The sequence below is a fragment of the Phytophthora ramorum genome (assembly GCF_020800215.1).
Source record: "Phytophthora ramorum isolate Pr-102 chromosome Unknown Phyram_PR-102_s0001, whole genome shotgun sequence".
NCBI classification, from domain to species: Eukaryota; Oomycota; class Peronosporomycetes; order Peronosporales; family Peronosporaceae; genus Phytophthora; species Phytophthora ramorum.
The window spans coordinates 1,992,763-2,005,085 of record NW_027150647.1 but is presented as its reverse complement, the minus strand read 5'-3'; the positions used below and the strand labels follow the sequence as shown (position 1 = coordinate 2,005,085).

The 12,323-nt window shown below is 57.1% G+C and overlaps 5 protein-coding genes across 5 annotated transcripts; 3 read left to right on the top strand and 2 right to left on the bottom strand.

The window, feature by feature from the left end:
- Nucleotides 1-1,663: 1,663 nt before the first annotated feature.
- Nucleotides 1,664-2,997, top strand: KRP23_367 (uncharacterized protein; the record flags this gene model as incomplete). The annotated part of the gene is made up of 2 exons (XM_067888331.1): nucleotides 1,664-2,023; nucleotides 2,983-2,997. The coding sequence occupies 2 exons, from the start codon at nucleotides 1,664-1,666 to the stop codon at nucleotides 2,995-2,997; spliced, it is 375 nt and encodes a 124-aa protein (XP_067750924.1).
- A 119-nt stretch (nucleotides 2,998-3,116) lies between these two features.
- Nucleotides 3,117-4,376, bottom strand: KRP23_366 (uncharacterized protein; the record flags this gene model as incomplete). Its single annotated transcript, XM_067888319.1, has 1 exon — nucleotides 3,117-4,376. The coding sequence occupies one exon, from the start codon at nucleotides 4,374-4,376 to the stop codon at nucleotides 3,117-3,119; it is 1,260 nt and encodes a 419-aa protein (XP_067750923.1).
- A 1,205-nt stretch (nucleotides 4,377-5,581) lies between these two features.
- Nucleotides 5,582-6,808, top strand: KRP23_365 (uncharacterized protein; the record flags this gene model as incomplete). The annotated part of the gene is made up of 1 exon (XM_067888308.1): nucleotides 5,582-6,808. One exon carries the CDS (start codon nucleotides 5,582-5,584, stop codon nucleotides 6,806-6,808), a length of 1,227 nt encoding a protein of 408 aa, XP_067750922.1.
- Nucleotides 6,809-6,973: 165 nt separating this feature from the next.
- KRP23_364 (Vegetative incompatibility protein HET-E-1) lies at nucleotides 6,974-9,211 on the top strand (the record flags this gene model as incomplete). The annotated part of the gene is made up of 1 exon (XM_067888296.1): nucleotides 6,974-9,211. One exon carries the CDS (start codon nucleotides 6,974-6,976, stop codon nucleotides 9,209-9,211), a length of 2,238 nt encoding a protein of 745 aa, XP_067750921.1.
- A 100-nt stretch (nucleotides 9,212-9,311) lies between these two features.
- Nucleotides 9,312-10,874, bottom strand: KRP23_363 (uncharacterized protein; the record flags this gene model as incomplete). The annotated part of the gene is made up of 1 exon (XM_067888285.1): nucleotides 9,312-10,874. One exon carries the CDS (start codon nucleotides 10,872-10,874, stop codon nucleotides 9,312-9,314), a length of 1,563 nt encoding a protein of 520 aa, XP_067750920.1.
- Between the last annotated feature and the right edge of the window lie 1,449 nt (nucleotides 10,875-12,323).

Sequence of the window (12,323 nt, the reverse complement as noted above, 5' to 3'; positions counted from 1 at the left end):
GTAATAAACAGCGCGCGATTGCAAGGTATTCTCTCCTTGTATTACAGGAATCTGCTTCCTCAGCGAACACCTGGGCGTAGCGCGCGGTGTGGCTCGATGACGGCAGTGTTCATGAGTCATAGCGCTCGGCGACGGCAGTGTTCCGCCGCGTGCTACGCAACCCAGCAGAAGGCGTCCGTCGTCACTGTGAGTCGTGCAGCAATACCGAGTCTGCCGACTGTGTTGTTGCGCACACAACAGAGACCGCCGCATACTGATGACCGTCTCCGCCGAGAGTGGAACTGTTCAGCGCGCGGTCCTTTGCAACGTTGAAGCAGTTCCCATACCCGTATGCCTCGACAAAAGTTTCATTAGCGTCGCTTCTGCCGCGAATGTACACAAGTGCACCCCGCCTTGCAATGACTCGTCGTCAATGACTCGTACTAGCAGTGCTAGTCTAGCACTGTTCCCGAGCAGAGCAGCAATGCTCTACAGTACGTGTCCGGAGCAATTGGGAACGCGAATGACGTTGAGAACACCTCGTGCATTACTAGCTGCAGCTCGCTGGTCGACTTCCAAGTGGTGTAGCAGGCGATTCTTGCGGTAGTAAAGCGGCACGTCGTACACTCATGCAAGGGTTGTGGGCGCGCCATCAAAGGAAAGCAAAGAAGTGCTTATGCAGAGTGTTTGTGCCTTCGTGCCATGCTCGCCCCAAGTCAGACCTTGATCTGAGTTCGCATCGCTCAAAACAAATGTTTAACATACTACTTCGATCATTTACCCGTATCCAGACAATCGATCAGCACGCATTTATTTTTCGGTGAGGCAATTCAGCTCTCCAAGGGCAACTCCACGATAGCAACCACAGCAATACACGTAAGCTTGCCTTGCAGGATCGCGTGGGCCCCCATTGCCACGAAAGCCTGGCAAGACCAGAGCTCCTGTAGTCGTAGTCGCAGCTCAACCTCGCTGGTGGTCTAGAGCAGGAAGCAGATACGTCCGGTCTCCGCTATCCTCGTCTTGAAGCACCCGAGTCCACGAGACCAGTAAGCGGCTGTCGCTCACGACGACTATGACGAGGTCACTGTTTATGCTGACGGTCATCCCAGCGCGAGAGAGCATTGACTTCAACGCCGCACGTAGTGCGAAGAATAATGTTGTCCCGGTTGAAGCTGCGGCGGCGCGGTCTTCGCTGCCACTGGCAGTGCCAGCCATGGCCGACTGCGCCGCCGCCTTGGTGTCGCAACCAATGCGCCGGCCAGTCAGCCGCAGACGCCAATCTCCGCGGAGCTCGAATGTTTTGCCAATGTTTTTGCGATCCACGGCACTGCCGGCGTTGACGGTGGATCTGCCGGCGCTGCCGCGGTGGTTTGTGCATTGAGCAGCCGCTTCCGGATTCATTTCAGTGCGCGACCTGTCTAAATCTTAGTCCGACCATAGACGGGTCGAACTTTTGTTTCGGTTCAGACGCTCGAGTCAGCGGGTGCCACTCGCGAGTCAAACTTTGCGGGGGGCACGAATGTATCAACGCCTGTCCTTCGGCCCCCAGCATGGTGGGCGCCTAAGCCGCAGCGCTCGACGGCGGACTGCAGCTCACAATCACATTTGAGTCGAGCAGCGCGAAACGCCCTGCCGCCGCACAGCGCGGAAACGAACTCTTCTCGCTCGTTGTAGCAGACGAACCATGAAATCGATCGCGGAGCTGGCCCCACCAGAGCTGGCCATGTCGGAGCAGGACGGGGACCTGCTGCGCGAGCTGGCCGAGACGCTCGCAGTGCACAACATCCAGCAGCACAACACGCTGCTTAAGACCAAGGACGGGTTCGCGGACAGCCGTCGCTGGAAGGAGCTGCGTCGCAAGGACGGCGTGCGCATCTACCGGGAGCGCGCCCGTCACAACGGTGTCCCCACCACGCCCTCGCTGCTGCTGCTCGGCACGGTGGAGGGCACGTTGGATGACGTCATGTACGGCGGCGTGGCCACCTCGGACGAGGCCATCCGCATCAAATCCACCTACATCCAGGACGGGGTCATCGACAGCAAGGTGCTGCACGAACTCGTGCAACCCACAGTGGACAACCCATTCCACCATGTTAGCGTCAAGTGGCGCCTTTACAACAACCAGCGCGACTACGTGTCGCTCGACACCACGGGCATCGCGCACACGGTCAAGCGCGAACGCATTGGCTACAACATCTCCCACTCGGTGGCCTTCGCGCAGATCCCCGGCATGGAGGAGACGCACGGCATCGAGCGGGGCAACATGTCGGTGTGCTCCCTGTATACCCAAAAGACCCCGACGACGGTTGAGTGCTACGTTCGTGGCTTCTTTGACTTCCACACGCAAAACGAGATGGTCAACACCATGTCGCTCCAGGCCATCGCGGCGCAGTGGGCGTGCTTTTCACGGAAACGCGACTGCGCGCTGATGAAGAAGTTGGTATGGCGCATGCGGAAAAGCTCCGGCTGCACGGCGTCGTTGTCTCTTCCTGGCGACCGGCCGTCTATTACCCAACAGCCTCCAGCTTCCACCCGAGGCCGGTGTGCAGTTTGTTCTCGGAGCTTCGGATTTCTCGGCGCGAACCACAAGAGCTGCAAGAGCTGCCTACGACATGTATGCACCCGCTGCTGCTCCAAGCGACTCGTCTGTATCGTGGCTCCAGACCAGCGCACTGTTCTGGGGAAGAAACGAAGCTTTTGCTCCACGTGCCTCACAGATGCAGCCAAGTGTGACGCTCGGGAAGTAGCCCAGGAAGAGTTGGCTAGCTCAAAAGCGTATCACGACGCGTGCGTCGCCAAGGCACAGGAAATGGCACGGGCTTCCCAGGCTAGCTTCATGCAGAGTGCAGTCTCTCGGCGCAGCCGGATGAGCAGTCGAAGTCAAATTGGTCGGAACTCCATGGCCTGATCTAGTAACAGCATGATGTATCAAGCGTATCTGCAAAGTAGTATGTAAACAGCTTTCGATGGCTCTTATGAAAGCACCTAACAATATTGTGGCAGCACGTACAAGAATAATAGTGCTCGTTCTTGTATTTGCCCTTGTTCACCTTTGTGTATTATAATATCCGGCAGCGGATACCAATATTTTTTTGGCATGTAGGATACAACATGTTGAATTAGTTTATATTGCCGAGTTAGAAAGAGTAGTCGGTTTGTCGACGAGAGTCTGCGCTGCCCATGCTAGAAATGCTGTTAGATCGCGGACGGATGCCAGAGTTGTTTGTTGCTGTGGTACTGCTCCACAACTGGCCAGAGGAATTCCAACACGACTCCTCTTGCTCTTGGTGTTCTGCTAAGAACTCCTCACGCGCAATTTCCACGGCGCTGGTGTTCTGCACCTCACTAATGCACTCCGAACAGAATGTGCGCTTCTTCTCAAGTACTGTGAAGCGGTCGGGAGCTACTGCACACACGCGTTTCTTCGTGTAGCACTTGGAGCAGATTTCTCGATTGCAGCCCTTGCAGGTGCCCATGAATCGTGATCGCTTGCGGCATACATTGCATCGAGCGGCAACGAGGAGCCTTACCGCTGCGTGAGTAGGTTTTGTCGACGGGGCTCGAAAGTCGCTCAGATCGTCGGCAAAAGAGTACGTCCTTGACGAAGCAGAGCTCCATCCGCAGCTTTTGCGCATTTTCCAAGCGAGCTTCTTCGTCAGCGCGCACTCGCTTTTCCGTGAGAATGCAGACCATTGAGAAGCGATCGCCTGGAGTGTCAGGTTGCCAAGCATTTCGTTCTGCGTACGGAACTCGAAGAACCCCCGCACGTAGCACTCGACGGTCGTAGGGGTTTTCTGGCGGTAAAGTGAGCAGACCGACATGTTCAGGCGTTCGATGCCGTGGACAGTCTCAAAGCTCGGGAGCTCTGGAAATGCAACCGAGTGCGAAATGCTGTACCCGACCCGCTCGCGCTTGGTCGTCTCTACGATTCCAGAGGCGTCCAAAGATACGAAGTCACTTTTGGAGTCGTAGAGCCTCCACTTGACGCTGACGTGGCGGAACGGGTCCTCGAATGTTGGGCGTCGAATTTCGCACAGCACTTTGCTGTCCTGGACGCCGTCGTTCGTGCTGGCAGATTTGATCTTCATGGCCTCGTCCGAGGTGGCCACGACGCCGTACATGATGTCGTCCAGCTTGCCCTCGAAAGTGCCAAGCAGCAGAAGCTGAGGCGTGGTCGGGCCCTGCTGCGTCGCCCCCATGCGTTCCTTGTAGATGCGCACGCCGTCTCGCCGACGGACTTCGCGCCACCTGGTCGGGTCTGCCAGTCCGTCCTTGGTCACTAGCAGCGTGTTGTGCTGCTCGATGTTGTGGGTCGCCAAGGTTTCTGCGAGGTTGTGTAACATGGTGGCGTGCTGCTTGGTCACCTCCAGCGTCGGGAGCTGCGGAGAGAGACGCATTGTTCGAGTTCGGTGCGGTGGTTGCAGCTAGGGTAGGTTGTCATCGACTGATCGAAAGCGATTCTGAGTCGAGTCACCGCCTTGCTCGTTTCTCCGGCACTATGGTAGTCGACAGCTAGCTCGAAGTTTAGTCCCGGAGCCCATATCGATTATCGAACCCCACCAAGCCCCGCAGCCTGCGGACCGCAGGTGGGTGAGTCCCGGAGTCAAGCGTCCGGGACGTGGTGGTGGTCAGCTTCGCGGGAAGCGCTACGGCGCCGAAACTTTGGCGCAGCGAGTGGTCAGCGATCGATTCAGTATCGGTACTCGTGCACCGAGGTCGATGCTATCCAACTACCGGCACCCAGCACGAATCGAGCTTCTCGATGGTCGACTGTGTCAATGCAGACAGGGGCCTTCGGGAGTCTCGAGACCAGTGCCTGCGGGTTTATAGGCGCACCGTGTTGCACCGCCTTTCCAGAGCGTTGCCGGCTTCGGCCGCGTGCCTGACGGGCAGCCTGGAACTTCCAGTGGAAGGTGTCCCGGTCCAGGAGCAGTCAGATCGCTTTCGAGTGACGGAGTCACTGTTGCCAGGTCCGGTGCGATGCTAGTCATGCCCACAGTCATGGCATGCTGGATCCATCCGCTGGCCTTGACCTGCACTTCTGCCGAGGCGCAAGCTCGCCTTGGTCGAGGATGCTACAGCTCGGTGTTTGTGCAAAACAGATAACGCCATGCAAACAGCTTTGCAGTTCGGCCCAGCTCCGCAGTTTTGATACGTTCGCGCGTGCCTCCACTGGCCAGCGTGCCATCCTTGCGCCCCGTGTCAGCTGCACCGGGGTTTCGTCGCCAGTAATGAATATGGCAGACGTTCCGACCCCAGTCTCGGCTCCGTACTTGGGATAAGAAGTTGTGTCCATGGTCAACTTTCTGCTACGTTACGCCACCATAAAGTCCGGAGCTCCGACAACATGTACAGCACATGCTCGCAATGCGGCTTATTATTCTTGCCTGCTGACTCTTCTTTGATAAATGAAGCACGACGGCAAGATCCAGCTGAAGCACTGACCCCGAGGCGATAATTTGTTCTTGCTTCGTTTGCACACATGGAGGTGCTCGCTCGACTTCCTTAGGCGACATGGTCACTGTCCTTTTAGAACCCAGCAGCAAACATGCGGCTCGTTCACTTGCTACCAGAGCCCACCATTTCTAGGCAGGACTGCCACATGCTGCAGAACCTAGCAGATACTCTCGCAGGACACAACATCGCGCAGTACAACACCCTTGTTGTGACTAAAGACGGCCGCGCCGACCCCGATCGATGGCGCGAAGTCCGACGGCGAGGCAGCGTGCGCATCTACAATGAGCGCCTCTCGCCTTCAGCTCAGTGCCCCGCCACGCCTCAGCTTTTGCTCCTCGGCACCATCGAGGGTAAGTTGGAGGACATCATGTACGGGGTAGTGGCCACTACCGACGAGGCCATGAAGATCCAATCTGCCTGCACCAAGGACAGCGTTCGCGACAGCAAAGTGCTCTACGAGGTCGTCCGCCCCAGCTTTGACGACCCGTTTCGCACCGTGGCCGTGAAATGGCGGCTGTACGAGGACCGCGACTATGTGTCGCTCGACGCGACAGGAATTGCCAACGTCCGCGGACGCGAACGGGTCGGGTACAGCATTTCGCACTCGGTTGCTATGTCGGAGATTCCAAGCTTTGAGAGCACGCACGGCATCGAGCGGGGGAATATGTCCGTGTGTGCCTTGTACCGTCAGAAAACCCCAACGACGGTGGAGTGCTACGTGCGGGGTTTCTTCGATTTCAAGACGAAGAACGAGGTGCTCAAGAACATGTCGCTCCAAGCCATCGCCACACAGTGGTCGGCCTACGCACGGAAGAGCACGTGTGCCCTGACCAAGAAACTGTCTTGGCGGGTGCGCAAGAACTGCGGTTGGAGCTCTCGCTCCACTCGAACGTACTCGTTCGCGGACGACCTAGACGATTTCATAGCGCCGACGCATCGGCATCACCCGCAGAGCTCCAGCGAACCTCCGAGGTGTTCCGTGTGCAACAAAGGGTCGAGTTTCCTGGTGTCGATGCGACGCACCTGCACAAGCTGCGAGCTGCCGGTTTGCTCCAAGTGCGCAGTCAAGAAGACGGTCGTCGCTCTCGCTCCGGACCAGCACACGATACTGGAGCGGAAGCGCTCGTTCTGCGTGTCGTGTATGACCGCAGTCGAGAGCTGCGACGTCCTGTCTATTGCGAGGGAGGAACTCGTGGGCCACCAAGAGGAGGAAGAGGACGACGACGACGCGGCCTACTGGGCGCGTATGTCGTCCATGACTGTGAGCTCCAGCTGCCACTCGAGCGTCGCCTCTCGACAGAGCAGTCTCGGCAGTCTCGGCAGCTTCAACCGCCACAGCCTCATCGGCCGAGGCGGCAGCGACGTCGCATAAGGCAGATTTATCATGTAGTAGCAGCACCGTCGGAAGTGCTGCAACAAGTTGAAGTTGTACTAATAATGAGCCATGTTGTACCCTAATGATAGCATCCCGCCAGTCATTCTTCCAAATAGTGACGTATTACCTCGATTCTCGCCTCATACGGTGATTTCTGCTGCCATGAGCGACGCGACGCCCCCGCTGCCCCCCCCGAGCCGGCGGGCCAGCACTAGCTCCGTGAGCTCCGCGGCCGCGCAGTGGTCCCACGTGGGCCACCACCGCACGAGCATTCCCCCGGAGGCCACGTTCGACTCACAGGACGCACAGATCAAGCAAGAGCTGCTGGCGCTGATCACGCAGTACCTGCAGCAAGAAGGGTTCGCCATGTCCAGCGCCACGATCCAGGACGAGGCCAACGTCAAGCGCCACGGGCGACTACAGGAGCGAGAGGCGCTGCGACGACTGGGCGCCGCCATCATGGATGGGGACTGGGACCTCGTGGCCAAGCTGCTGGGCAAACACCTCAAGAAGTTCCACGCTGCCCACCAGGGCTTCCTCTACGCCGTGTGCAAGCAGGAGTACCTCGAGCTCATCGACCGACAGGAGTACCAGAAAGCCTTCACCTTCCTCACCACGCACCTCAAGCCGCTCGAGAAGGTGGCGGCCGCCACGAGCTCCAGTCGCCACGAGTTCAAGGAGCTCTGCTACCTGCTCACGTGCAAAGCCGTGGGCGAGTCGGACGCCTTCCGAAACTGGGAGGGGGTCGTCAGGTCCAGAGAGAAGCTCGTGGAGCAGCTGAGAGCCACGTTCGCTCTGGAAGAGGTCATCTCCCCCCAGCAGGATGGAGACACGGCCACGACGACCCCACCCGTGGCTATGCCCGACAACCGACTGGTGCAATTGCTACACCAAAGCGTGGCGTACCAGATGGAGTTCAGTCGATACCATCCCAAGACGATCCCCAAGGTTTCCACGCTGCTGAGGGACTTTGAGTGTGAGGTACTGCCAAACGCCGTCAAAAGCACCTACGTCGGCCACTCACAGAATGTAAAATTCGTCACATTTGTGGGCACGGACGGCGAGCTGCTGGCTTCAGGGTCCAGTGATGCTACAATCAAGCTCTGGCCGACAGAGCTCCCAGAGACACACCAAGAAAGTGGTGAGGAGGAAGCGGGCGAAACCACGGGCAGTGTTTGCCGGCAATGGACACGCGATTTGCTTGGCCACTCGTCAAGAATTTGGTATCTTGCAACCAGTGCGTCGGGCGAACGTCTTTATTCTGGATCGGGTGATGGCACAGTAAAAGTTTGGGATTTGCGTGCTGCTCTTGCTGAGCGTGCAGCGGCTCAACAGGCTCAGAGTGATGATGACGATCTCCTGAATGGCCAGCGTGGAGTCAACGTCATGCAGTCTGCAGTTGAGGCTGCTGCCGCTGCCGCCTCGGGCGCCACTGCTGCTATATCGGCGGCTTCAACCCTGCCTCACAACTACTCAGTGACATCGGCAGAGTGTTTGGCCACGCTTATGAGTCCAAACGGCGGCGACGTGTACACAGTGAACTTGCACCCCAGCGAGACGCACTTGGTGACTGGAGGCTACGATCAGAGTGTGCGTTTGTGGGATATCGCCACTGGTGCCGTGGCAAAGACGTTCCGTGGGCACTTTGCATCCGTGTGCGATGTGCAATTCAACAGACATGCCAACTTCATCGTGAGTGGTTCGAAGGACGGCTCCATTCGGTTGTGGGATATTCTGAGTGGACTGTGTGTGCATACCTTGCGCCAAACGTTGGGTGAGGTCACGTCGATCTCGATGGCTTCCAATGGTTATACGCTGCTGAGCGGCTCGCGAAATAACAGTAATCGTCTGTGGGATTTGCGCATGCTTCATACTCCTCGTGCTCATTTATCCACGGGGCTGAACAGTGGAGCGTCAAGTGGTGGATCGAGTGGATCTCTCAGTAGCTACTCCCTAGGGGGTACTGGCGGCATCGTTAATGGTTACGGGTCTGGATACTCTTCAGCGAACGGTGTTGGCATTTCAGGAGGTGCTGGCTATGGTGGCAGCAGCGGCAACCTGAGTGCGAGCGGCAGCATCAGCGGTGGAGTCAGCAGTTTCTCAGGCAGCCGCCATGCAGAACAACGACCGCTACAGCGCTTTAAGGGCCATCAAAATACGGCCAAAAACATTGTGCGGGCTTCGTTTGGTCCGCGAGAGAGTTTCGTGCTGGGCGGCTCCGAGGATGGCTACGTATATGTCTGGGAAGTGGCTACAGGTAAGCTGCTGGAACGGCTTGCTGGTCACCGTGGAGTGACTTATAATGCCCGCTGGCATGAGAAACAGGCGTTGCTTGCCTCGAGCTCACACGACGGCACAGTCAAGACATGGTGGTGGCAGGACAAGAGCAACTACACGTAGCTAAGTGGTAGGTATTAGTTGACTCTTAACAACGAGTTGATCTTCGACTTCGGCTCAGGCGTGTAGTATAAAAATCTATGGTGTTTTCTATTGTCTATTACTATTGTTCGATGGCATCGTTCAGACCTGTGTGCTCAAGAAACCTTTTCCACACAACCGGGAAGAGGTCAGCAACGTCCTTGGTAACCTGCTTGCACTTCTCCTCCTGCTCTTCACCAGTCGCAGCTCCACGAAAAAGCTCTTCTTCAAACAGGTATTCAAGAAACTGTTTTCCCAGCGCCGCGTAGGCATCGGAGAGCTCGACCGAAATCCGCAGGAAACCTGGGATAGCTTGAAAACGCTTCTGTACTGACCTCTTCCCGTCTTCGAGTGCTTCCTTCGGTGACTTCGGTTTGGCTCGGCCCTTGGGGGGCTTCTTCGAGTTCAGTGTGCGGCAGAACGTCTTGGACTTTTCTCGAATGGCGCGCAAACACACGTACCAAATGCTTTTGTGCTTCTGCATGCCAATCACGGTGGCGTCTTCGTCCAGGAACAAATGAACACCACCTTCATGTTGATACGCGCACTTACTACGCTCAAGCGCAGTCTCAAAGGAAGCCAGGTTGAACTCGGCGATGTCGTAGGTCACGGTGCGCACCCCGAGTGCGCGCATGAACTCGTACAACAGCACGGGGTTCACGCAAACATCAGCACCCACTGGTGGATCAAATCCCATCAACGACAGACCGTAAAACACGGGAGTGTCTTCCGACAGGTAGTCCAGGAGCTGCACGTGCTGGTGACTCGGGCAAAGCACCTCGAACGATGCAGTGGCACGTGTTTGCCACAAGAACTCGCACAAAAGCGTACGCTTGGCTGGCTCGAGTGCAAACAGCATGCGCAAGATGGCGGTTGCAATTGGCGCCGCTGCGAAGAACGGATCGTTACCGCCATCTTTCTTTTGGGCCTCTCTTGCGCGCTCAATGTCCTCTACAGACTGCACCAGCAAGTGCGTATTCTTCGACCCCAGCACGAACACAAATTCGCCATCACTGCGCTTCAGCACCGCCAGGTGTCCAGCCTCTCCGTTCTCCTTGCTAGTGGAGATCACCCATTTACTCTGAGCTTGAGGCTTGGTGAAAAACCTCGACAACTCCTCTTCTTCGTTTCCTTTGTGCTTCTTGAGCTCTCCGTCGTCTTCCTGGCCTGTGAACTTCCTGTAGCCTCGAACAAGAGGGAAGAAGAACTTCTCCCCATCTGGGGCCTGCCATTCTGCAATGCAATTGCCTCGAGGCAGTTTCTCCCTGGCATACTGCGACTTAAGGTACACTGCGTCATCAGGTCTCCCTGGTCTCCCCACCTTGATGTCGTGGACGACCTGCAGACCCGTGAGCAGCTCCGGCAGCACGGGGCGTTCCTGCACTCTCACGTCCTCGTCTTTCCGAGCCTGAGCCACGAGCTCTTCCCATTGCAAAGACTCTTTCTGCAGCACTTGCTCGAAGCTTCTGGCGCCTCCATGCTGCTGCAGGAGGAAAGTCTCGAGTTGGCGACGTCCTGTGCGCATGTGCACAACTGCGTTCGAGTCTCTATTGAGCTCCAGAGTGTCCAAAAAGCGGTGCAAATCCTCGGACAGACGAGCGGAACGGGGTGCGAATGCAGACGAAGACGAGGAATTGGTGCTCATGGCGCTGGAGACGAGTGCGCGGAAGGCGGAAGATAGCCAAGTAAGTGTCCAAAACGCGATAACCAAACTGTTTTATGACCATCACTCACATATGTCACTGCCGCGAGGGAGTGGCATTGAAGTTGCCTTTTTCAGAATGAGAGTGTTGTTCATACGAGTTACGTGGGTTACATTGACCTTGTTACTTTGAGGCACGAGTTCTACGTTCACTGCGTGTTTAGCAGCCAGTGCCACCAGCGATGCGCAGGCACGAGGTGGACGGGAAGATGGACATGATGTTGACCATGGTGGACCACACGAGGGCGAAGACAAAGTAAGCGAGCGTGACGAAGCCCAGGATGCGGCTGGAGCCACCGTTGCGCTTGAGCTCGTTCGTCTCGGCCTTCTGCTTGGGCAGCAGCGGCAGGAAGAGCAGGCCGGCCAGGTTCATGGCGTAGCGGATGAGCAGGATGTAAGTCACCTCCCAGCGCACGTGGTTGGTGTCGCTAGCAATATCAGCGTTGGCCACGTCGAACGAGCTGTCGACGTTCTTGGTGATGGTGCTGGCGAACGGAGTGGCGAGGTTTGAGACCGAGCCGATGAGACCGTACACGGCGCCTTCGTTGCCCTCTTCGGCCAGCTCCACGATGACGTACGTTCCGATGACGAAGGCCAGGCCGGTCGGGAGGTTCTCCACGACGGGGACGCCGAGCCAAAACCACTGGTTACGCACAACGTCCCAGGTCGTGAGGAAGGTCACAAAGGCATCCAGCACAGTCACCGCGATGATCATCGTGGCGTGCATCCACCGCCAGTTCCAGTGGAGGCCGTACTTACCCGTGAGGTAAAGCGTGAGCGCAAAGATACCGTTGCCAATGATAGCAAGGACCTTCTCGTTCAGCGGCGTCACGCCAGCCCAGTAGGCCTGCATTGCCGAAGACGACGTGATAGTGAAGTTCTCGAAGATGCCGGAGAAAAACTTGTACGCAATGACCTGGTACATGGGGCGCGTCTGGACGAGAACCCAGAGATCGTTCAGGTACTTGCCGAACACCATACCCTCGTGTTTTTCCTCCTTAATGAAGAACCACGTGAGAGGCATCACGGGTAGACAGACGACGGTCAAAATGATCATCAACTGTGGGAAGCTCAGCGAGAAGTCGAAGTCGCCACCGTAGTGGGTACCGTTGAAGGCGAAACCCGTCAGGATGCTGGAGATGGTCACGAACACCGTGCGAACCATGTAGATTGTGGTCTGTGTGTAACCGCGCGTAGCCTCCGGTTCACGTTGAGCTACTTCCACCATCATGGCATCAGCAGCAACGTCAGCACCAACGTAGCCAATGGCGGCGATCATCATAAGCACGATGAACTTGCTGCCAGTGGAGGGGGCGTCCGTGTTGAAGGTAGCGACAACTTCAGGGGATAAGGTCGTGACGTTCATCGACGCGTAGGCGTACTCCGGGTAGT